Raw genomic sequence first — 24,639 nt, 5'->3', positions numbered from 1 at the left:
ATACTTTGTCGTAGGTATTTTTGTATCGTCTGGGTAAGTACTATCTACTCATCTCAATTTCTATTATCGTAACTATAGGCCCAAAGGAGATAACATCTTAGTTTCTAACGTTTGAGACACATTGATAAATATAATTTGGTAACTAGTACTTTCGAATATGCTGTATGTTAAAAAACCTCATAAGAAACAGTAAAAACTATAAGCGCTAAGTACAAACAATTGGTATGAAATAAAAAAAAATATTAGTCATTTCGAAATAAATTTATTTCCCATAGTAAATTAAATTCGTACAGGCAGTATCAGGTTTCATTTAAGTTATTTAAAAAGGTGGATATGTCGTAACCGACTTACAATTATTGTACAAAGAAAAATATGTCAAATTTATACAATATTTTTTAAAACCATACAAGAAAATATTGAATTTAATTAGAGAACAATGTCAAAGATTGTTATTCATTGGCTGCTAATAATGGTATTCCAAATTTAAAATATCTCAAACTCAAATATTGTTACGCAGAGGTCTTAACGTTTCTTGAATGGCTTATTGGAAAATGGAATGCTTAGGGTCCTTCTCGTGGTAGCACTTGGAGTAGTTCCAGGCAGTCTGGTGGGGAGTGTTGCCCTTGTTGGCCAAGCAGGTATCGATCAGCTTCTCCACTGCTGGTTTTTCAGCTGCAATGATAAAAGTATTTTGAATATAGTGTCAATTTAAAAAAAAAAAAAATAGTGAATTATTTTGAATAACTAAAATTAAAAGTCCTAAAATATCTCAAAATAAAGATAAAACTTGGAAATTGTGGGAGAACTTCGTTCGACAACAATTGCAAGTTCCTATTGAAACCACAAAATTAAACATGCGATCTTCAGCAAAGATCCAGATGTTATGTACACTGCGCTAAATCAAGTACAGTACATAAAACTTTAGCAAGTATTAAGTGCATTAATATATCGCAAGATCCACTTATATCAATCTTCAAACATACTTACAGGTGAGTCCCATTACTTCAGCTCAAAGACCCAACTATTTACCTAACTTATGTGCAAAGACATCATCTAAAATTCTCCTCGGTTATTTACTACCTTACACGTCTAGACAACACATACCCGCATTCGGTACTTTGGCAAGAGCAATGTCCTTCTTGAACTTTCCATCCTTGGTCATCAGCTCTGACTTGATCAGCATGCATAGAGCGTATTTCTTCAGTGGTTCATTCTCGGTCTAAGGAAATACAACTCTATTAGTATTAATTAAGGTCTATAATCAAATGACTTTTACCTTTTTATAATTCAACTTTATACGTAATTGTTATGGTTATAATATATTTTTTTCAATTATGGATAGTTATTAAAACTGTTAAGAATATATTGGGTTTTGTTACTCATGGTAAGTATTTACGGTTCATTTGGTGGTAGGGTGTCATGACAGTAAACCTCATTAGGTACCATCATGAACCATTCTAGTACAAAAATAGAATCGTTTTTTTTTTTTTTAATTAAAGGCACGCTAATAATTTTTCTATAAACTAGTTTAGAAATTAATCATTCAGAAATAAGGTAAAACTTATTCAACAACATTTATAGTAATAAATATCTTTGCATCTCACGTTTTTATCCTCTATTTATCAGAGATTGATTTCGATTTGCATAAATGCAATATCATTCAATGCAATGACTCTTGATTCTCAACAGTAATATTTAAACAAAAAAAATATTTTATATCTTATTTAATTTATAATAATTATTGTAATAAGTTTTTGAATTAAACTTATTAACATAAGAATTGATAACATTAAGTGCTTAAATATATACAAAAAACTATTTTTAATTAATATTTGTATATATTTAAGCACTTAATGCTATCAATTATTTTGTAATAAGTAATTTGTGTTGTTGTATATTTAATATTCGTCTTATAAGATTATGTTTGTTAAAGTTTTGAATTTGAGCAATATCAGATTAAAATCGTGTTTAAATTTTGATACAATTCTCTTTCGATGTTACCCGTAATTCTTCTCGATTGAGCGATCAATTAAACAATGCTGTCTTTCTCTCCAGTACGAAATATCAGTCTTAAATGGACGCTCGCTAAATGTTTATAAGTGAGACCCATTGCGCTCAAATTCACTAATTTGTTTGACAATTGTAGATGATCTCCGTCTACGTTTAGAAAATGTTACCATAGTATTTCAAAGAATGATCACTAGTGTTAACCTTAAAGTCGCCGGTTTTCAATTTGTTCACCAGCTGTTCGTCGGCCTTGGTTTCGACCAGACATTCCGATCTGTGTTTCTTCAGCTTATCTTTCTGTTCGTCGGTAAGGGCCTGTAAATTTATGAGATTAGCAACTTGAAATGACAATGCTGGCTCCGATTTTACGTGAAGACTTAATTAGTTACGATGATAGATAAGATTCGTTTAACTATATGTACTAATATTAAAATATATAACTAAATAGACTGACGCATTTATAAATGTGAATTTTACTCTGTCTATTGCTCTTTCACGGCCGAGCTACTGAACCGAATTTGATGAAATTTCGTTTGAAGAAAGTAAGTCGAAGGAAAGACATACATACATAGGTTACTTTTTACGCATGATACATGACGATCGAACCTAGAACGCGAACGAATCCGCAGGCGACAACTAGTTGTTGATATAGTAACTGACATAAGGCAAGATCAAGATCCTGTTGTCCATAAAACGTTAAGTCAAATCAATCTTAGTAGGAGGACAAAGTTTGGAAATTGGCCCTCAAGTTTATAACACTTTTACTCCAAAAATTACGTAAAACGTTAAACCGTGAATTTTCTACAGTCGTTTCTAATTGCTATCTTGTAGGATTATGAGACTAAGGGAATAAGGGCACGTAGGTCTGATTGTATCATCCCCACTTGCGAACTACTAAGTCGATAAGGAGAATTTAATATTGATGCTATTTATAAATGAATACAATTTCATTTAAAAATTCACAATGGACGTTCGGTAAAAAGATTTTGTCGCGCTCGACATGTTTATAGACAACTTCCCAAAACGTAAGTAACCGGAATATTGATTCAAATGATAAGTGATTATTGAGGTACAAAACTCACCTGAGCCGCGATAAAGCAAACGGCGAGAACAAGCAAGGTCTTCATGATGCACAAGTCAACACAAAACTGTGAAACTATTGAAGATCATCCTCCTTATATACTATATCTCCGGACTGATCCTTATTAGAGGATAATGAGATTCATCTTTTCACGGGTCCGACAACCTTTTTTTTTTAAAATTCGTTTCGACTGTCTTTTTTATTACCATGACTGATTATTGCTTTGATTTAGATCTTTTAAATATATATTCGTTCTGATATTTATTAATAGATAAAATATGGATTTTATCAATTAATAAATATCAGAAGGGTTACTAATAAATATCGAATGGGTCTACATTTCATTTAAAGATTTTTTAATGTTTAGAATGATTTCGCTATATTAAAAAAAGTGTCTAACATAAATATAAGTAATGAACTGTTTTAGTCAGGAGTTACTATAAATATAATTTTAATATTGAATTTGAAAATGGAATGTTTTTTTTTTTTAATATTTTGTATCGTATTTACTAAACACTAACACTAACTACACAGTTTTATGTAATGCTTAAAATATTCATTAATGATGAACCGATGTGGCCCGGTGATAAAAACTTACTTTTTATCTTATAAATATCATATAGCTGGGCAAATTTCCACCAATCCCTGGACTTCTGGTCAGTTATGGGACATTTACAAAATAAAGTATACAAAAAAAATACTAGTACTTAATATAGAACATTTGTTCTACATTTAAGTATAACCAAATATCCATCAATTTAATACAAAAAGTCCAAAGACTTTAAACTAATTAATATTTTAATAAAATAAACTTAACAAATATAATCTAATATATTTTTTTGCCGTCTTCACACTTACTCGTCTCACACACACTAAGACACCTCACTCATACTAATGTACATCTAATGGGGGGGGGTCGCTTTCGTGAGTAAATAATATAACTCGTTAATGTCACATTTCTAGAACAGGGATGTCCAGACCTGGACCCTTCTTCGTCTATTTAAGAAAGGACTTTGAGGTTATTTGATAAAACTAGGGTAGCAAAATTGGTGTTGCTATGCCAGCTTGTGTCATTAAATTTAAGTAAATAAAACTCGCCTAGATGTGAACACGCGATGGTTAGTAAGAACCTCGTGGTTCGTCTTTTTAGTCATCTCGGCTTAAATGATTTATGGATAAAAATACAGACGTTAAAAATGAACAAACAAACGTACATTATTGCATTGAAAATACATTTTTTATACTTTTAGTCAGACTCGCTTTAAGGATTATTTTTAGCTGACCTTGTAAAATAAAACCGGTCAAGTGGAAGCCACTTAGGACCAAAATTGTCAAACGCTATAAAGCCTTAAATTATTCCAGTTTTAGGATCAAGTTTCCCTTTTTTTCTCTTAAAATAAAATATGTCAATCAACTCTTAATTAATTTGAAAGAGATTGAATTTTTATGGTGTAGTTAGATGGACCACCTGATGGTAAGTGGTGACTACCAACAGGCATTGGCGTTTAAAGAAATATTATTCATTCCTTACATCACCAATCTTGGGAACCTCGATTTTATGTCACAAAACTTTACTAAATATTACTGTTTGGTAGTAGAATATCTGATGAGCGCGAGGTACCTACCTAGACAGGTTTCCAGTACAGTATACTTTTGTACATACGACGTTTTACTGCGGCAGTATCGCTATATCATCAATCAATATCAATCCATCATTACAAGATATTATAAGAAACCAAACACGTTAAAAAAAAAGAATAACAACGCATTTTATTACTATACGCTCTTCAAATATTAATATCTTATCGATGTAGTTCTAAAAATAACGAAATAATAAATAAAGCTTTAGTTAGATCTCGGATTATAAAACGAAACACAGATGGAATGCGCGGTACGTTATAGTGAAGCATCATAAGCGAATACAAGTCCCGTCATTGTGTGCAGTATTTAACAATTAGTTTGACAAAGTAACAAAAATACAAATTTAAGAGAATTATGTATACTTTGAATTAACATTATTTAAAGTATCAATCTTATCTTCAAAAGGGAGAGCCTTTGTGTGCCTATGGGACGTTCATAGATTTTTACGTAATGACAATCTTGGCTGCAACGTTGTTATATCCCTTGTGCCTGTTACACTGGCTCACTCAGCATTCAAACCACAACACAACAGTATTAAGTATTGCTGTTTGGTGGAAGAATATCTGATGAGTAACACTTTTGTTATAAAATTGGTTATCGTAGTGATTGTTGTGTTCCGGCTCGGCGATGTGAGGAATGATAGATTTTTCTTAAAGCATCATTGATTATGATGCTGACCACATGCACTTAGATGACCCTTACCAGGCCTATATTATAAATAAATAAACATTTTTATGAGACGACTAATCTATTAAGGCTTCAAAGAAATCAGCCCCAGGAACACTGCTAACTGAGAACAAATGGCCAGACTGAATTACAATCTGACCAATTACCACCGAAGTAGTTCGGAGATACATAATGGATAGGTTTAAATTACCAGTATCATACGTAAGTAAGACATTGTGTATTCTCTGTAGAATTCACATTACGAACATTTAATCTGGATTTTGAGTACAGATTAAAAAAAAAATCGACGAAAAATTTCCATAAATCTTACATTATTAAAAACAAATGTTTGCGGCATCTGTCCTCTCGCAAATTACTCTGGAAAGTTCTGGCCTGATCTCGTGTTAATTCTTTGTTATGTATTTTACAAACACACTATACGTTTTACGAACATAATATGCCTTTATGTTTAATTTATCATATCTGATATAATATATGTTTACATCAATATAAAATTGAAGATACTTTATAAGCAAAATTCTAGAATAAAAAGAAAATAACCTCAAATTTTGCCCAAATACGCGAATAAAAAACTTTACAATATATTTACCGAAGAGATTGAAATATTAAAAAAAGAATTAAAAACAAACATAATAAAATAAGAACCCATTTCTATTAAAACATCTAAAATCAAAAGCAATTACACTGTCGAAAATCTACCGGCGAATGAAACTCATTTATATATACATATAAACAACCTGTCGCCTGCGACTTTGCTAGCGTTTTAGGGGTGTGCCGTCATATGACATTCCTTGGAGTACAAGCATGCTTCATAGCAAATTTCATCGAAATCGATTCAGTATATTTAAGTCAAATATGTAGGTGAATCCGCTGGCATAATTAGTTAATCATATCTCGCGATACATATTAGCTATTTCTCTAAAGTAACGACGATGTTTTGACTAACGTGATGCATCATCATCTCGGTAATAATAACCTTTTTATTATATTATTATAATAATAACATTGAGGGAAGATGATTCTATAAATATTTATATTTAATCACAATTGTTAGATACCTCTTTTGTCATATAGGTATTGTCTATTTCAACCACAAGAGACAAAAGCTAAATAAACATTTGAACCTGGATCATTGGTTGAACTTGAAAAAATCTATAATTATCACAAAAATGACGTTTTGAACGTCTACTAACTAATTTGTTATCGGAACTTTGGAAGTAAAATTCGAGTTATAAGTAGTTAAATTGTATAGTGTTGTATTAATAATAATGAAATGTTAATCGAGAACTGTTAGGAGCGCACAATATAGTTGAGTTGGCTAAAGGCAATGAATATGTACATCTAATATTTGCTTATATTCATTCCTTCTTTGATTTGAATAGGCTATAAGATGGGCTGGTAAATTGACCACCAGATGGTAAGTCCTTTGTGCACAGACATTAGTACTATAATATTATTTTTAATGGGTTTGGCATAACCAATGAGCCGAGATGGCCCAGTGGTTAGAACGCGTACATCTTCACCGATGATTTCGGGTTCAAACCCAGGCAGGCACCACTGAATTTTCATGTGCTTAATTTGTGTTTATAATTAATCTCGTGCTCGGTGGTGTAGGTAAACATCGTGAGGAAACATGCACGTGTCTAATTTCAACGAAATTCTGCCACATGTGTATTCCACCAACCCGCATTGGAGCAGCGTGGTGGAATATGCTCCAAAACTTCTCCTCAAAGGGAGAGGAGGCCTTTAGCCCAGCAGTGAGAAAATTACAGGCTGCTAATGCTAAATGCTAATGCTAATGAACCACCAATGGGATCTAATATGCTATATCCCATGTGCCAGTAGTTGCACTGGCTCAAATACCTTCCAAACCGGAACACGATAATACTAAGTATTGCTGTTTAGCATTAGAAAAAATGAGTGGGTACTGATTGTGTGATTATATCAAATGTTTATCATTATATAAACAATTCTTTATCGTATACTTAACAAGATTTAATAAATTATTTCCCAACTCCAATATTGAGAGCACCGAATAACCTGTCCATCAAATTCTCACAGACTTTAAGAATAATTTTACAATTAAACTCTATGTAATGTCCGCAAGGAAAAGTACTGAGTAACATAGAACGCTGACTTCCTTAGATGGTCTTGCACTAAAGTCAACAATTAAAAATATTTTCGATTTATTTATTCTGTGAATATAAAACGTACCGTGTGAACCGACGTCAGCAGCAACTAATAAATTGCCGACAATCACTATAACAAGGTAACACAATAACTGTCCGCAACTCAGCTCCCTCATTGATTTATTCTTGTTCGTTGACCCTTGTGGCCTCTAACCTAGCCTTAAACGAATATACGATATGACCCGATTCATATTGACATTAGCAAATTATTTCAAATGTAGTTAAGTAGGCTATCTACCTTCAAACATCATTAATTAATGTTACTTTAAAAACAAAATTATTATTATTTTTTGATATTTATTTTTAAATTTGGAGTTCCGGTGACGAAGAAGCTGTGTAGCTTCCCGAGGCTATACCAGTTGCCGTGGCTGCTGTCCTTCTCAAGGCCGTTTCAAATAGGACACACATCTACGGCCCCAGGGTTACGCCCTATCTTTTAAGCCCCGAGCGTCGTGGCTATTATTCAACTAAGCATTACGATTCCTCATTGATTGTCAAAAATCTTATATGGGCGTGGAAATATTTGCTCAGATCTGAGAAGATCTGGTGAAATAAAACTCAACGATATTTAAGTATAATTTAGTTTAAATGTTAATTATTTCTCTTATTATAATAAAGATTTTTAACAATATACGTTCAAGGAATTATCATTGACCATCTCAGTAACTATCGCCTCTTGATTGCACTTGATAAATTTGTATAAGGACAATCTATACTAATATTATACATGCTAAAGTTTGTTGCCTCTTCACACTTTGACCGCTGAACCGATTTAGATGAAATTTGGTATTAAGATAGTTTAAGTCCCGGGGCATATAAGCATTTATAATTTAATTCACCCTTCGAGGGGTAAAATGCGGGTAACGGCTTCTGTGCTATAGGTAAAATTTTATACATTACGCGTGGGTAAACCATGATTCAGCTAGTTTTCAATAAATTGTAATTTTATTTATTTAATATGAGCGTCACGTTTAGAACACCACTGATGAGACTTCTGACAGACTTCTTCCAACTTAGTGACGACAGTTATAAGATCGGACATGTATCGATAAAAATTTGAATCGGAACGGAATACATTGTTTATTATTTTTTTAAATATTTCAAGTATTCGTTAGATATTATGTACCTATTTTGCTATTTTTAATTTGTGTCGCGATTTGTTATGAATGGAAACATACTAATGTAAACATTGAGAAGCGTGATGGTCCAGTGGTTAGCACACGTGAATCTTGACCGCTGACTACGGTTTCTAATCTAAGCGAAAAACACTAAATTTTTGAAGACCTGTTTCAATTGTTATTACATTTTATCTCATGTGCGGTGGTGAATGAAACCGCCACGGAAAATCGGTAATTCGGAAATCTGCCACATTTGTAACCAACACATTAGAGCGTGGTGGAATAAGCACCAATCCTTCTTCTCAGAAGAGAAAGGACTTAGCCTTAGTGATATTTACAGGTTCTGCGTTTTTTATATTACCTTAGTTTTAAATATCAAGAATATCTTAGAATATTCGATAACAAAAAAGAATTTAATGCTAGCGAAGCTGTAACAAAAAACTTAATTTAAACATTAAAGTAACACATTCGTTATACGAAATGATTCGATAATTCGACACAGGTGGCGCTATCGAATAAAATATATATTAAAAAAAAATTGATTACGATAAATAAATACTACAATATAAGTACAATTTTTTTCAGTCCGCAATTTAAGGTTCCAAACTTGGTCAAGTGTGTACTAAAATACTCTCAGTGAATCCAACAGATTGAACTAGATGGCGTTAAAGACTATTTTAGTACTAAAATTTTGATAGTCATGTTGCCTGAAAAGCAAAACACGCGGGCAGGTAAATAACAGAAATTAGACACTAAAGGCTTGGACAGCGTGTCTATGGTTATAATAATATTACAGAGAAAAATGTCTTCGTAATGTTAATCCGATTTTAATTGATTAATTTTATCGATTTTGATTTTAATTTTACTCGTTGTGGTCTGGGTAGGTACCACCCACTCATCAGATATTCTACCGCCAAACAGCAGTACTCAGTATTGAAGGGAGTAAGCCAGTGTACAGGTACAAGGGACATAACATCTTAGCTCCCAAGTTTGGTGGCGCATTGTTTTATGTAGGGTAATGTAGTTATTATTTATTACAGCATCAATATCTATGGGTGGTGGTGACCCCTTACCATCAGGTCGCCCATTTGCCGCCTGCCTAACTATTACATAAAAAAAATCCAACTATTTACTTTACAATAAATACTCGATGTAACTGTCAATTGGAATGTAAATTTAAATCGACTAGGATAAATACTGTTGTGTAGAGGTTGACTTATAGTAAAACTATTTATAAAAATCAAGTTGACCTGGCAATCAGAATTTGAAATCATTTCTTAAATCAAATCTTAAGAATATATTGTGATTTTGAAAATGGAATCGCGATTCCTAGCATTCGTAAGTTTGTTTGATACTAGCTACCTCTCCCGGTTTCACACGGGTACAATAAAGAGTAAGGATGAAAATTCTTGTTTTTTTTTTCGACAGCAAAAATTTAATTGCGCGCCTTACCTCTACTATAATATGAATGTATTATAAATATAAACCTTCCTCTTGTTCTATTGATTAAAACCGCTTTGAAATCCGTTGCGTAGTTTAAAAGATCTAAGCGACTTTGTTTTATACTATGTAAAGATTAATTTCATTCTATTGCACATACCCAAACCTAAAGGCAATAACAAGGTATCATAAATCTGTCGCCAAATAGAATTATTTTGTATTAAATCCAATGAAATGTGTGCCTTATAACAGGCTATTTGACAATGCGAAAAATATCAAATATTGTAATCAGTATCTATTATGAGTTTAAAAATAGTTATTTATTAACGAAAGTTGAAAATAATAATGAATTTATTCAATAACCCATAAATAATAATGCATCACATTTTTAAACGTTTGTTACGTGACACAAAACGCCCCTGATTGGTCGGGTTATGATGACGTCACTTGCTTGTTAACCTCGTTTTTAATGTATGTGGATTATATGTGCCACAGATTACAATACAGGCAAGTGACGTCACCGACCTCATTGCAGCGCCATATTGTCAAAGTAGCGTTTTCATGCGCTATTTAAATATTGAATTTTTATTTTGATATTTTTCAGCAAATATGTAATAGAATTAAAAAAACACAACTTTTATTGAGTTCCTTCACTTCTACTAAATAATATAAAATGGATTTTAATTTTTATGCGATTTCAGTCATGGCGGGGAAAGTATAAAGGGAGACCAGCCAATTACGTATGATATATTATTGCGTATGTGTGTGTGCGCAAACAGGCGCAGAGGGAATAGTCCCACTCTTATGATCGTATGGGATCGCAAAGAGTTCAGGCGCAGACCAATGGCTTTTCGTGCTTTCCGGGTTGTTGCTGAAAATTTTTCGACGGAAAAACTCAATAACCTTTTATCGGATCTGCTCAAGATCGGCTTTATATCTAGACCAACGAGGTAGTCATTTGCATGATATTATAATAAGAAATACACTCAATCAAATTTAAATTTAAATAATCTTAAATTAAAACGAACTTTGCCCAGCGGTGGGATATAACAAGACAGCTCATTTAATTTCCTGTTTGTTAGCCCTGATGTTAATTCGTCGCATCGCAGTATACGCCCACGTTAATAAGCTAATTAAGCTTCGTCTCTCAAATTCTACTATGAGTTCTCCTATTGTGAATGAATGTAATAAGTTAGCTTCACCGCGCGGTTTCATATGCCTTAAACGATCCTGCAAGTAAAGTAACAGCCGCTTAATGTCCCACTGATGGATTAAAGCCTCCTCTTCCATTGAGGAAAAGGTTTGGAGCTTTTTGTCGGCGTATACACATGAGGAAGAATTTCATTGAAATTAGACACATGCAGGTTTCCTCACGATGTTTTCTTGCACGAGCACGAGATAAATTATAAACACAAATTGAGCGTATGCAATTCAGTGATGCTTGCCTGAGTTTGAACTAGCAATCATCGGTAAGGCACGCGTTCTAACCACTGGGTCATCTCGGCTCCTGTATGTAGCGTGATCGATTATATTACTATTATGAGTTTTGATTAGTCAAAATTAGCTGCTTTCATAGTTTTCATTAAATGGGTATTAAGAGTTGATAGGGTCGAGTGGACTCGGCGTTATAAGCGAACGTCGCGGGTTTAAACCGGGTTAATCGCTGTTTAATTCTTCATGTAGTGATAATATAGTTCTCGCGCTTTTCGAAAAAGATCAAAAGTAAGTAAGCCTACGTGAAAATATTTTTTTGATTTTCATTTTGGATTTTAAGTTTTAACCTTCATTAAATTCTATCGACAACCAAATCAAAATATTCTTTATTCGGTTTAAAGATCTTTATTTCTCAAAAAGATTTATAAAAAATCACTTACATGAGAAACACATAAAAAAAAAACAAAAATTGTTGGGAGAAAACGGAAATCACCTAACACTCACTAGATTACATAAAACAATATAAATTCATTCAAATAGAATCACCCAATTATATTATATTATTTTAACTAAAGTCAAGTAAGTTTTTCACGATTCAGCTCTTCGTGGTAATCACTGTTTTGTGATAAAAGGTAATTTCTGTTAACAAGACAATTGGTGCCCGTCGGTAATTTTATTTTATAAACCTGAGAAAACTACATTTGAAACTGGATACGTTGGAATTAAGTCAGACAATACTTCCTTCTTATCACATTTTGTCAATAAACCGCGTTAAGGAAATTCATACTAAGCAGTTCATACCTAGCTAGTTCTAAATAAATTTTATGAAACAAATAATCGCACAAAAACTATTTTAATTTAAGCTAAATTGAGGATGAGGATGTGCTGTACGCCGCGATGTGACTTAACTTGTATTCATTTAAAAAAATGAACACGTCCCGTATCGTATTTAAAATATTTTTAAGTTTATTATTAAAACAAAATAAAATAATATAGGTAATTTTGTAGCACCTGCACATTTGAGGTCGATGAAAATGCTGCAAGCCAAAATAAATATTAAAGAATTTTGGCACTTTTACGCGCATGCGAAATGTCCTCGACAGACAGACAGTAAACACAGAGATATACCGAAAGCACGTGCGATGTGAACACATTGTGATTAGTGTCAATTTTGAAAATGCACCCTGATATTACAAATGTGAATGTAAGTTGGGACCTTTTTTATTAATTGTAAATAATTTTCCATTTACGGATAGTTATGTCATATTTAAATAATTATTTGTTGGACGTTTTTTTATTTATTTTTATTTTATTTTATAAACACTTTATTGCACACAAAAGACAAAAGATACAGTGTACATAACATTACAAGAACATATAACAAAAAAGAGAAGCGTGCAAAGGCGGTCTTATTTCTTAAAGCAATCTCTTACAGACAACCCTTTAGAGTAAGAATTTGTCTGTGGGAAACGGGATGGTGCAAACAAGAATGTTTTATTCTTAAACAAACCGTGTTTCCGTGTTTACCGTGTTTCTATGACTGGTTGTTTTATTTGATTAGATTAAACCTTATGTGTTATTCTTTGTATAAATATTCGTCACAATAATGTTATCGTGTAATGTTTGATAAAAAATTGTTTTTTATTTTTGTTATGTTTATAAATAATTATCATTTCATCTTATATTTAAATTATATTAGACATTTTCAAATGTAAGCTATTCAATATTTAAATTCAAATATAAATCTGCTTAATGACTTCATTTTTTAATTTTTTATATGAAAAACAAAAATTGAGTAACAATGCAAAAATATTTATTTCACAAGAATTAAAAATTTTACATCAGAAAATACGAAGCAAAAGAAATATTTACTTAATTATATTTCTAATTCAATAAAATTATATTGAAAAATAATTGCAATACGTGAAAAGTTTTTTTATAAAAAAGAAAACCATATGTAGTTAAAATAAATACTGTAGCTACTGTTTCCAAAACTTTAACGCGTGTGACCTTGGAACCAACTTCAGACTGGTACAAATACTCCGCATTGCGCAGTTTGCGACATCACCTGACTTCAGTTCATACATAAGCAAAACACACGAGAATACTGAATGCTGATTTAATAATAAAAAAATAAACCTGTAAATATAATAAAAATAAATGTGCAGTAACAATAATTATTTTACGAATTCCGCCTTGAATTTAACTGTGATTCGTTTAAATATAGCTGTGAATATTGACTTCGCGCATCAAGGGTGAGTTACTTTAGAATTCTGACATCAAACAATAATTTGTGTTATTTTTAGCACAAATGTATAAGTGATTAATTTTTTTTAAGACAAATATAAGCGTTTTTGTTATTTTTATGACATTTCAAAGGTTATATCCGTAAATATAAAAGTTAGTAAGTCAATATGTATTTTATAAAGCGTTACTTAAATTTTATTTTGAATTTGAAAAATAAGGATATAGATATAATTAAATCTAATTAAGAAAGATATATTTTATACATCGAAAATAATATGCTATAGTACTAAAAATTAGTGTTTTTTATTTATTTCAATGTGTTACACGGTTTCTGTTTTTGATATAGTCATTATAATTACGTAAATATATATTTTATAACAAATAGCAATTATATAGGACATTGACATCAATTAAAAAAATAGCGCACTTGGGGTTGCCTGCACTGCGCTCAATCGATCGTGTCACCGCGCATGCGCGCTTCAATCCTGCCTGTCAGTGGTGTTGGGTCGTGAGTGGTAGCTGGTCTCCGCCATGCCGAAGCCTACCCCTGTTGAGGATTTAATAATACCACCACAGGACCAAAAAATATGTGGGACTATATGTGTTTGTCAAATGACAGCTGTCTTGAGTTGTGTCGCTATTGTATATCTCACTGTCGCCATATACATGCCTTACACCCGCGCGATCGCTTCAGGCATCGACCCAACACCAATTATGTGTACAACAACTAGGGCAGTGAACAAAGAAAACTGTGACTGGGGCTCGTGCGGTGAATGGTGCTTGAGCAAGACCTCCGGAGCCTGCATTCAGATTTACGTCAATGTTAGAAAGAACGGTTCGTCGTTACTGCTTTCTGAATGTGGCAACGCTGCGAATAAAACATGCTATGGCATTGATCAAGAAAACGCTAAAAAGTACCACTGTATCCGTGACGAATGTAGGAATTTAACCGGGACTTTCAACTGTACAGAAGGAAAGTGTATAAATATAACAGACGCTTTTGAATGTGCCTTCAGAGAAACGGATCCACCATTAAAATGTTCTGGAAGACGAGGGAAAATAACATGTATTGACGTACATGGATTGTTTTCTTGTAGTAGAGGAACTTGTAGAAAAATAAGAACTCCTTACAACTGTGACCGTCGCTGCGTAGACATCCCCACTCGTAACAAAAATGTTATAGTATTAAGTGGAGATAGAGTGTTTCTTGCAAGATGTGCAAAACTTGCTCAAGAGGAAAATGGAACTATAGTATGGACTGATTCGGGAGAAGAAGTCCTCATGTTGTCTTGTCACGCGGTCCATAATGGTACATCAGGCGTTGTTGCCATTGATTGCATCAACGCAGCACTGTTGCCAAGAACGGAAATAGCAGATTTGACGAATTTTACCTACTTGCAATATTTATACACAATGAGAGCATTACCTAACCGTTACATAGCACCATCGGAAGTAGAATTAACTTTGGCAAATGATAGTCGTTTGATGATTAATTTAGAAGGTTGCGTTAACACTCTCGCCGACGAGTGCAAAGAATTCTTGAAGACTTACGGTCGGGATGGTACAGATCATAATGCGAAAGCGAGATTCCCATGTTTTTACACTGAAAACAACCCAGATACAGTGGTTGCAAGATTTGATTTAGACGCCACGTACCGACAATTCATTGTTGCTTTACTTCTTCCAACAGTTCTGGTGGTAGTGTCGTGTATTACATTGTTGCTGTGTCAAACAACAGTTGTAGTGGGTGACGATGCGAAAATGAGATTTAAGGGATGCTCTAGTGGACAAGCGGAGATGCAAATGTCACCAAATGATCCTGTATCTCCCCTCTGAGATCAGTCACGTGAGATATTTTCCGAATATTTTTTGTATAAGGCCTAGTAAATGATACTTAGCTAAAGATATTAAAATAATTTATAATACAAAGTATTATCGCGTGAGGTTTAAAATTATACAGCTATGGCGCAGTGCATTTCAAATGAAAAAAGTTTAATATTCCTCCATTTATATTAACTGAAGCTCAGTTTATAGCTTAATGGCTTCTAGTTGTTGTCGCGCACGATTTAATAAACTAAATATTCCATGCGATTCCGCTTTCGATAAATATTTCCTAGGTTACCTCAATGTCATAATTTATTTCGATCGATTAGTTTAGTCGTGATGAGGAAAAAACCAGACAGTCAGAGTTACTTTTTCTTATGTTAGTTTCGTTAGATAGTCACACACAAACTATGCATGATAAATATTCTTAACATGAATAATGAAAAGCTTATAAATATTTAATTTCCTAATTGTACGCGTGTCCTTTACATTTGAGTATTTTTACCTAAATTGAAAGTATAGGAAGTTTAATAGCGGCCTTGACACGAATGTTGCGTAACTAAAAGAAATTGATGTAGTATTGTACACCCTACTGGTATATTTATTTGAAACACGAATATCGAATCCGTTGCTACAGTACGAATGTATAGACGTTCTAGTGGTGTTGTATTGATGATGAAATGTTAAAGTGCATTTCTACCGAAGTAGTTGGTTCGAAATGGATAACTATTCCCGATAGTCACCTAGTCAAAAAACCTATATCAATTCATGTTGACACATAAGTTACATAAACTTGTTACCAACGTGAGTTGATAGTACATAAATTTCCAATTTTCTACCTGTGGAGATGCAGCTTTACTTTTAAAAAGTGAATACTGTGCTTGTTTTAATTACCTAAAATAGTAATGTTAAGAAAATATATGTTTGTAATAATTTAATGCAACTTATCTAACTGCAATTATTTATCTGTTCCAGGCGTTCCCCTCCTCTGCGAGGGCCCGGCTAGTTCATTAAGAGACGACTAATTGCTTGCTGTGCTGCTTAAAATAATCTCCCTAAATGTCGACTATGAGCAGATCTCGTACAAGTCTTTCACCAGCGACCTCTGAAAGATCTACGCTACCTATGGGCGCATCTGCAGAACCTGAAAGCCCAGAATTCAAACCTCTAGAGCCGACAAGGGAGGAGCTGCTTACACATTTCTTCGAGCGATTTAAATTTTACACATCGCTCTGCCTTGGCACTTCTGCTATACTCGCTGTCTTTGCCTTTCTATTTTTAATACCGTTTGTGGTCGAACCAGCGATACAAACGATATTAGCGGAGTTCGCTCCGGAAGCTGGCATTTGTGCAGTGTCGAAACATATCTACGCTGAGACTTTAACTAATTGCACATGGGCGTCGTGTCGGGAAGGCTGTACCAGCACTCATACGAAATGTCACAAAATACGCGTTAACCTAGCTAGAAGACCGTTCGAAGAAAATATCCCAGTACCAAAAGAGTGGGATGCGACGGATTTAAAGTTCCTGATCAACCCTGAGGGTTGCGGTTATCCACCGAGAGTTAATTGCTCGGAGTTCGCGATTGATTATGCTGGGAAAAAGGCGCCTAAGCTCTTCCCGTGCTACTATAGCATGACTCGACCAGAATTGGTGGTAGCAAGATATTCCTGGGATTCGACTATTCGTGGTTTAATCTTGGCATTGGTGCTGCCTACGACTGTCTTCATCTTCAGTTTAAGTGTACTCGCATACTGGCACTGTCATTGCTGCGACAGAGCTTGTAATAGGCGAGTGCATGCTGAATCCTTTGCGAGTAAGGAAGAGTAAGTAAACTTCAATTTCATAATTTACCTAAAATTATAGTCCTTTAGACTCGATGTAGTTGTCATTTTCGGCTAATGACTTTAATAATATATTTTAAATTAAAAAAATAACAGCTGTAATTACCCTTCTCTATTCTTTTAAGGAGAAATTTTGAGCTTGTTCATTGACGCTAGTGCAATGTGGCTCAGTGGATACACATCCGATACAGGTTCCTCACTGTGTTTCCTCCACCTTCACATGAGATAAATTATGAACACAAATTAAGCACTTAATAAATCAGTGGTGCTAGCCTGTGTTCGAACTCACAATCATCGTAACGTTCATGTGTTTTAACCAGTTCGCCGTCTCGGCTCTTTTTTTTTAGATTGATATTTAAATAAAATGGACTTGCAGAAAGAATAACAATTTCAAGTTTGATGATGGAACCTTAGTTATTTTGGATCTAGAAATTTCTTGCAAGTACGTTTTATGTTGAACAATCATAAATAGAATGAGTAACGTCTACATTTAGAAGACACGTCAATATTGTGCCACGTTTTCATTTAATGATGACTTTCATTCATTGCTTCATAATATTTACATCATTTATGTATTGTAGTTATTAAAATTATACTATTATATTAAATAGAACCGATCACTCTGTTATACAATTATATATGACAACACTCTTTTTGATCATTTAAAATAAATTGTAACGTAAGTTATTGTATTTTTTATTTACAGTAGCAAACTTCTATGTGAATTAGATGAAGATCCAAGTGATGACGTGTTCTGACGCCGAGCGACCACCATAGCGCGCCGACGTGCCTCTCCCCGTACCGAAGGCTACACGCAACTTTAAAAATGAATAATTGCAAATTTATTAAAGCAACGTAATTTTTTTTTTTCAAGAATGCAAATATACAACTCCGCTGCGTAAATGCGCAAAGCCAAACAAAGCTTTAGAAATTATTTTTTTATTTAAATTAATAAAATATATTGACAGATTGTAAATTAAAATCACAATAAAGATAAACAAAGAACAGTTAATCTTTTAATTTATTAGTCAAAATTTTTACGACACAAATAAAATCCAAATTATTATTTGTAGAAAATTTTGTTTATTTTACAGTCTCAGATATCAAGCAGCGAAGATTTGCGAGTAATAAAATGTGTAAAAGTTAAAAAATAGCGTCTCTTTGTTCTAAATTGGAGCTAGGCCGGGTAGGTTAAGGTCATTAAGTTATACTTTGCCTTCATATTTGTATTTATTAAGAATGTAAAAATTTACACGCTAACGTTTACTCTACAGACATCTTCTTCATATCGTCATTGACAAACAAACATTAAGATTTGTATTATTAATAATTGACTTAAAAAATTAAATGTACATTTTAGCAATAAATAATAAAAAGTTATTTCTGATAAATTTCTAAGACCGACCTCAAATGTTCAGAGCATATTGTATTCGCGTAATGTGTTTTTTGTAGGAATTAGCTTGCATGTTAATATTTGCAATATTTGTAGGTAAACAATTATATTTACCGTAACTCATTGTCATAGCTACTTAGCATTCAAAGCTTAGATATGTTTTCCGCTCAGCAATTTGCAAATTTATAGATAAAAATCAATAAGTTAATTACAGCAAAAATATTTAGAACCGCACGTAAGTAATAGTGAAATATAAATTATTGTTAGAATTTGTCGAATAAATTTTGTAACATATGTTATTAACTTAAAAATGATTTCAATTTATTAATAATAAGCTGTTTAAGTTTTTCTAAATAAAGTCTAATAGTATCTATTTTTATTTTGAAAAGATTATAATTAATTTATTTTTATTGAATATTATTACGAGTTTATTTTTGAAAGAGGTTTTATTTTATCGACGTCATGTTTAAATGTTGTATGTTAGTTAATATATTGCTGTTTGGATATTTAATAATTAAATTTAATAAAAGCCGTTTGAAATGAAGGTGTGTTCCTTTAGCGATAAGGTCACTAATACCTCGAATATTATTTTTATGTTTGTAGGTTTTATCAGAATATATTTTATTTAAGCCTATTTCATTTATTGAAACTTAAATTATTGAAATTTATTTTAAGATTATTTATTATTATTTTTAAAAACACATTAGAGCTACATGACCTTTTAAAGGAATACACTTTGATGACAAACGTCTTATTTACTTATTATCACGAATTAATATAGAAACTTAATGTACAATTTCGATCATATAATTGCCTTTACGTCGTCTGCCATAATCGTGTGATATTAAAGCTTAAATGTATTATATGAGAAAAACAAAAAAAAAAAAAATTATAATAATTATTTTGGAGTCTCAAACGTATCCAGTAATTATAAGTTAATTATTAATTGTAATCTAATTGTTATTATTAAATATAGTATGAGTGGTACGCTTATTTAGCCGTAATAATTTTTTGTTCGAAATAAATATTATGAATTGAATAATAAAAATAATATCTGATGTTGTTTTTGCCATTGTATTTTAACTTTGAAAGTTGCAAACGTTGCAATATTATTATATAATGTTAAATTATTTTTCTAAATTTGTTTTATTCATTGTATTTTAAGTATAGTCTTGATTACTGTATATAAAAATATGCTGTCTATTTTTGGTGCTTACTGATTACTCAATGGAGGTTAACGTATCATTGCTAAGTATTTGTATTGTTTAAGCTTAAACAATTCACCTATTTTATAGTAACAAATGCGAGGCGAAATAACTTTGGGATATTCCGCATTAGCACTATGATTATTAATATTTGTTGCAAAATATCGAAAACATAAAATTCGAAATATTGCATAAGTATACGTTCTTTTACAAGTTTATTATTTTTTTTTCATAATTCGTAGACTAATAAATTTTTTTTTCAGAAAAACCTTTTTTAGAATTCCTCAGAAATAATTATATTTAAAAAAATATATCACCCACATATTATGCATGTATGATATTACTACATTAGCCTCCATTGATATAAAAGTTTTTAATATTAATTATAACATAAACGATCTTACTAATAAACATTCTTTGAATAGATAGACGTCTAGTTATCTCTTTCTCTCATCAGGAATTCCATAGTCGAAAGAAGAAGACAAAGTATTCTGTAACGTTTATTAGTAAGGTGAAATGGATTCAAATAAAATAATTTATTCAAATGTCTAAATAATAGAGATTGTTGTACATAATAAAATGTATTTAATTTATTCGCCGAACAATGTAATGTAAATATTATACTTTTTTTCCGTATGTTCTAAGTATTAATTATTATTCAAGTTACAATAAATTGGCATCAAAGCAAAAACACAAAGTGTTACGACAAATAAAGCTTTTTTTTATAAAATTGTTTGATTTTTCTACTGACTTAAATTGAAGATGAAAAAACGCTGGTAAAGTTACGAAAACCTTTAAAAAATAAATGGACAATATATTTCAAATAATTATAAAATTTCCTACACGCGATGATGTTTTAATTGTAAATTATTATTGCGGCTAGGTAGAAAAAAATAATAGAAAAATATCTTATTTCTCAACTAGACTGAACTGTTCCGGTTAAAATATGATAATATTATTATTTTATTTAGCAAAGTAAAAATACACAAAAGCTTCGTTTCATTTCTTTATTTATGAATTTTAAGCAGGCAGTATCTGCGAAATTTTACTATAGAGAAGAAAATCATAAGGTTGTGTGACTTGTGACGCATTTGGATTTTGTGTAATAATTTTTTCTTCATTTTTCGTGAATACATTGTTGTAACTGTTTATGTATGTGTGATAGACTTGTAAATTAGCAAACCGTATTATAATATCATAAAGGCTTCTAATATAATAAAGAAGATCATTGATATATATCAAAAAGCTAAAGGGTCCTATAATTGATCCTTGCGAAACGTGAACTTTATTATAGAACTAGAAGACTTTAACGAAAACTTGTTTTTCTTAATTAATCTTATGTAAAACAATACTGAGACCACAAAACTAACTTAGTAGACTATGTTGGACATAAGACCCAGAATCCATCTTCAATTCGAATTTCATGTTCCTGTTGCTGTAAGAGGTATGTAATGAGTATAAAAATATCAAAATTGTGACGTGGCAGCAGGTCAATACGAAGTCATAGGTAGTTTTATTCATCGTTACTAAAATTACAAATGTGAAATTAACTCTCGTCTGATAGTAACACTTTCATGGCTAACTGAACCCAAGAAAGGAAATTATTTTAATTTAACTTTAATGTTAAAAATAATGTTTCTCTTTTTCAACAAAATTTGAGATGGCTTTTGTAATGAATTTTTAATAGTACCTATTAGCAGTATCATAACTTTAACAGTATTATAAATTTATTAAATATCATTGGTCAATTATTTTCACATAGTATATATTATGAACCAAACACATGAGTAAATTGACAAGTCAAGGTAGACATACAAGAGTTAAGAGGACATATCTCATTATTAATTTTCCCCCATCCATACCTAATATTGGATTTAGTCTCATATTTTTCATAAATAAGGAGCAAAAACTGTCAATCGAAAACTACTTTAAAAATCAATATTGGTTTTGAAAATTCTATTGAATTCCCAATCAGAAACCAATTTGCAAAAAAATGAATATTAGAGATAATTCAAAAACGAACGAACTTAAAAGATATATCTTGAATCAAAAACCTTGGTGCTTTTTACTCCCATAAGAAATCCAGTTTTAAACAATCGTCAATGGTGGTCAAGTCGTGGACTTGTCTTAGAGTCCTGGAGATCGTGAGAGAAGACTGCTTGCAACCAGGCGTTTGTTGTATCTAAAACGGATCTAGGTAAATCGACGTTCCTGTCAAAAGTTAGGACAAACTATAACATTAAAAGTAGTATTGCCTGTAAATAATTGAAGTATATACTTATATATATATATATTATATTGTTATGAGTAATATTATATCATACTATAGTAATATACATGAGGCAGTTTTAATTATTACTCAAAGTTACCTGAATATTTACAGCAATGCAGTGAAACGCAATATTCCGTGTGATGGCGGGTCGTTCAACCCTTTTATATGTTGATAGCGTTCCGGTTACATGGATAAGCGGAGCGATTAGCGAGTTAAAAAGTCTAAGCCTATATTTATATCTCTTGTGACTGTAATTAAGGTCAACGACCTTTAAAACAAGAAAAATACAAATATAAATAAATTTTAGGAAAAATATGGCGGCAGAACAACGAAGATTGACAGTTACCGACCAAAACAAAATCCTGCACAACAATTACCGAGTCATTAATTATTGAAATATTTTACAATTTTTATCCGCTTATTCTATGAATATGTCACCTACCTAGTTCTCACTCTAAATTATTGCCAGATATCGATCGAAGAACGTAATTTTTATACTATAACACAAATTCCGTAATTCATGGAAGCATTAGGGCCTAAATGACTTCCATTGTGTTTAGGTATTATGTATTGTTCTATAAATATTTACAATACAATACACACATGTACGTATTGTTAGAAAATGTACATAAGTAACAATGGCGAACTAAATGTTTCGATGAGTTGAAGAACAATGTATGGAATAGACGTCTTATATTGTGACTTTATGGAATTGAGTCAGCTCATTCATATTGAGAATATAAATTAAAGTTGTAACATTGTTCGAAATATCAAACCAGTTACAGAAACAGCCTCTGGACATAGGGCCCATCTATTCTCAACTTTTAGGTATAAAGGAAGTTGTTCCACATATATATGGAAGACGTGACAAAGTTTCTTTCGATACGTGTAGGCTATCTAACGAATTGAACACAAATTGACCATAAAAAAACTTCATGCCCCGATTTGAATCCGTAACCGATTATGATCCACGTATTTGATACATTGGACTGCAGTAGATTATTATAACATGTATGTGATTAAAAACTCGATTTCGAAAATGGTTTTCAACAAAAGGCTCAATAAAAATAATACCCCTATCGGTATATTGTTGTTATATTAGTGACGACAGTTTATTGCTATAAATATATAAATTTGACGTATGTAAATATGGAATACTTATCATTTTATTGAGTCAATTTTAAATTGGCCTATTAAAAATTTTTCAAGGTCATGTCAAAAAAATATTGATAAATAAGGAATATTACTCAAAATTATATAAAAGATATAAAAGCGTGGACTTAATATTGATTTATTTTCTAGGCAGGATATATAAAAAATAATAATAATTGTACTTTAATGACATACCCTGTAATTAAAATGGTGGAAAAGAGTAATTACTGAGTTTCTTACCGGTTCTCCTCGGTAGAATTCCGAACACCGGTTCGGGATGTAGACTAAATGTCTAATTTTAAGCTACCCGGTGGCAGCTTAACTTTTAATTCAAAATTGCAACATGGCAATTAAAAATTGAATAATTTGATTGAATAAAGCTATCATTTTTTGACTGTGATAGTGCGCCAACAAGCAGGAGACTCATCTGAGACCTATAACCCTCTGATACAAAGTTTTTGTGTATATTTTATAGTTTTGGCAGCGTTCGCTTCAAAACCGCCTGAACAGACAATTTTCTTTCTGATTTCGCCAGACTTTCAAGCGCTGTTCAAAATATATGTAGCATTTTAACATATTTAAACGTATATCCGTTCTGAAACTTGTATATCAATCATTTGGTGATGTGTGTATGTTCTACCGCCAATCAGCAATATTTAGTATTTTAGTGTTCCTTTCAGCATAATATCTTAATTCCTAAGATTGCTGGTGCATTGGTGATGTCAGGAATGGTTAAAGCACCAATGTCTATGGGCAGTGGTGACCACTTAACATCAAGTAAACCATTCGCCTACCTAACAAAGAAACGCTTTTTTAGCTCTTGTGCTAAAATGGAGCAATGCAAACAAACAAAGAAAAGTTACCTCTTTATGTGACCGATTTACCAACTACGAAAGATATATTATATTGTACAAAAGTTTATGCAAAAACAGCTGCGCTCTCAGTCCCCTCGCTCTGCTAAAACAATGGGCCGACAATCCAACACGACAAGATTGCAGAAGAAGAACTAACAGCTTCACGTATTTTTGCCATGATAGTGTAAAAAATGCCAACTCCTGAACACAGAACAACTACTGAGAATATCTTGATAGGTAAACTCGTTTTG

The 24,639-nt window shown here is 32.1% G+C and overlaps 3 protein-coding genes across 3 annotated transcripts; 2 read left to right on the top strand and 1 right to left on the bottom strand.

The window, feature by feature from the left end:
* Positions 1–246: 246 nt before the first annotated feature.
* LOC113401671 (general odorant-binding protein 56a-like) lies at positions 247–3,223 on the bottom strand. Its single transcript, XM_026641668.2, has 4 exons — positions 3,090–3,223; positions 2,212–2,322; positions 1,105–1,219; positions 247–672 (listed from the first exon to the last, which is right to left on the bottom strand). Exons 1-4 carry the CDS (start codon positions 3,132–3,134, stop codon positions 542–544), a joined length of 402 nt encoding a protein of 133 aa, XP_026497453.1. The 5' UTR covers positions 3,135–3,223; the 3' UTR covers positions 247–541.
* Positions 3,224–14,335: 11,112 nt separating this feature from the next.
* LOC113401651 (uncharacterized) lies at positions 14,336–15,680 on the top strand. The gene has a single exon (XM_026641643.2). The coding sequence runs from the start codon at positions 14,376–14,378 to the stop codon at positions 15,678–15,680; it is 1,305 nt and encodes a 434-aa protein (XP_026497428.1). The 5' UTR covers positions 14,336–14,375.
* A 1,047-nt stretch (positions 15,681–16,727) lies between these two features.
* LOC113401654 (protein tipE) lies at positions 16,728–18,800 on the top strand. Its single transcript, XM_026641647.2, has 2 exons — positions 16,728–17,494; positions 18,219–18,800. The coding sequence occupies exons 1-2, from the start codon at positions 16,728–16,730 to the stop codon at positions 18,268–18,270; spliced, it is 819 nt and encodes a 272-aa protein (XP_026497432.2). The 3' UTR covers positions 18,271–18,800.
* The last annotated feature ends 5,839 nt before the right edge of the window (positions 18,801–24,639 follow it).

This window comes from Vanessa tameamea, chromosome 20 (assembly GCF_037043105.1).
Source record: "Vanessa tameamea isolate UH-Manoa-2023 chromosome 20, ilVanTame1 primary haplotype, whole genome shotgun sequence".
Classification (NCBI taxonomy): Eukaryota; Metazoa; Arthropoda; class Insecta; order Lepidoptera; family Nymphalidae; genus Vanessa; species Vanessa tameamea.
The sequence above is the reverse complement of the archived record's forward strand: the minus strand, read 5'-3'. Positions and strand labels throughout refer to the sequence as shown.

What these genes read in the sequence shown, in the direction of transcription:
- LOC113401671 (XM_026641668.2), bottom strand. Translation starts at nt 3,134, where the DNA reads ATGAAGACCTTGCTTGTTCTCGCCGTTTGCTTTATCGCGGCTCAG. An exon ending in TTTGCTTTATCGCGGCTCAG is followed by an intron (nt 2,323 to 3,089) that starts GTGAGTTTTGTA and finishes ATAAATTTACAG; the next exon opens with GCCCTTACCGACGAACAGAA. An exon ending in TGCCAAAGTACCGAATGCGG is followed by an intron (nt 673 to 1,104) that starts GTATGTGTTGTC and finishes TTATCATTGCAG; the next exon opens with CTGAAAAACCAGCAGTGGAG.
- LOC113401654 (XM_026641647.2), top strand. Translation starts at nt 16,728, where the DNA reads ATGTCGACTATGAGCAGATCTCGTACAAGTCTTTCACCAGCGACCTCT. An exon ending in TCCTTTGCGAGTAAGGAAGA is followed by an intron (nt 17,495 to 18,218) that starts GTAAGTAAACTT and finishes TTTTATTTACAG; the next exon opens with TAGCAAACTTCTATGTGAAT.
- LOC113401651 (XM_026641643.2), top strand. Translation starts at nt 14,376, where the DNA reads ATGCCGAAGCCTACCCCTGTTGAGGATTTAATAATACCACCACAGGAC.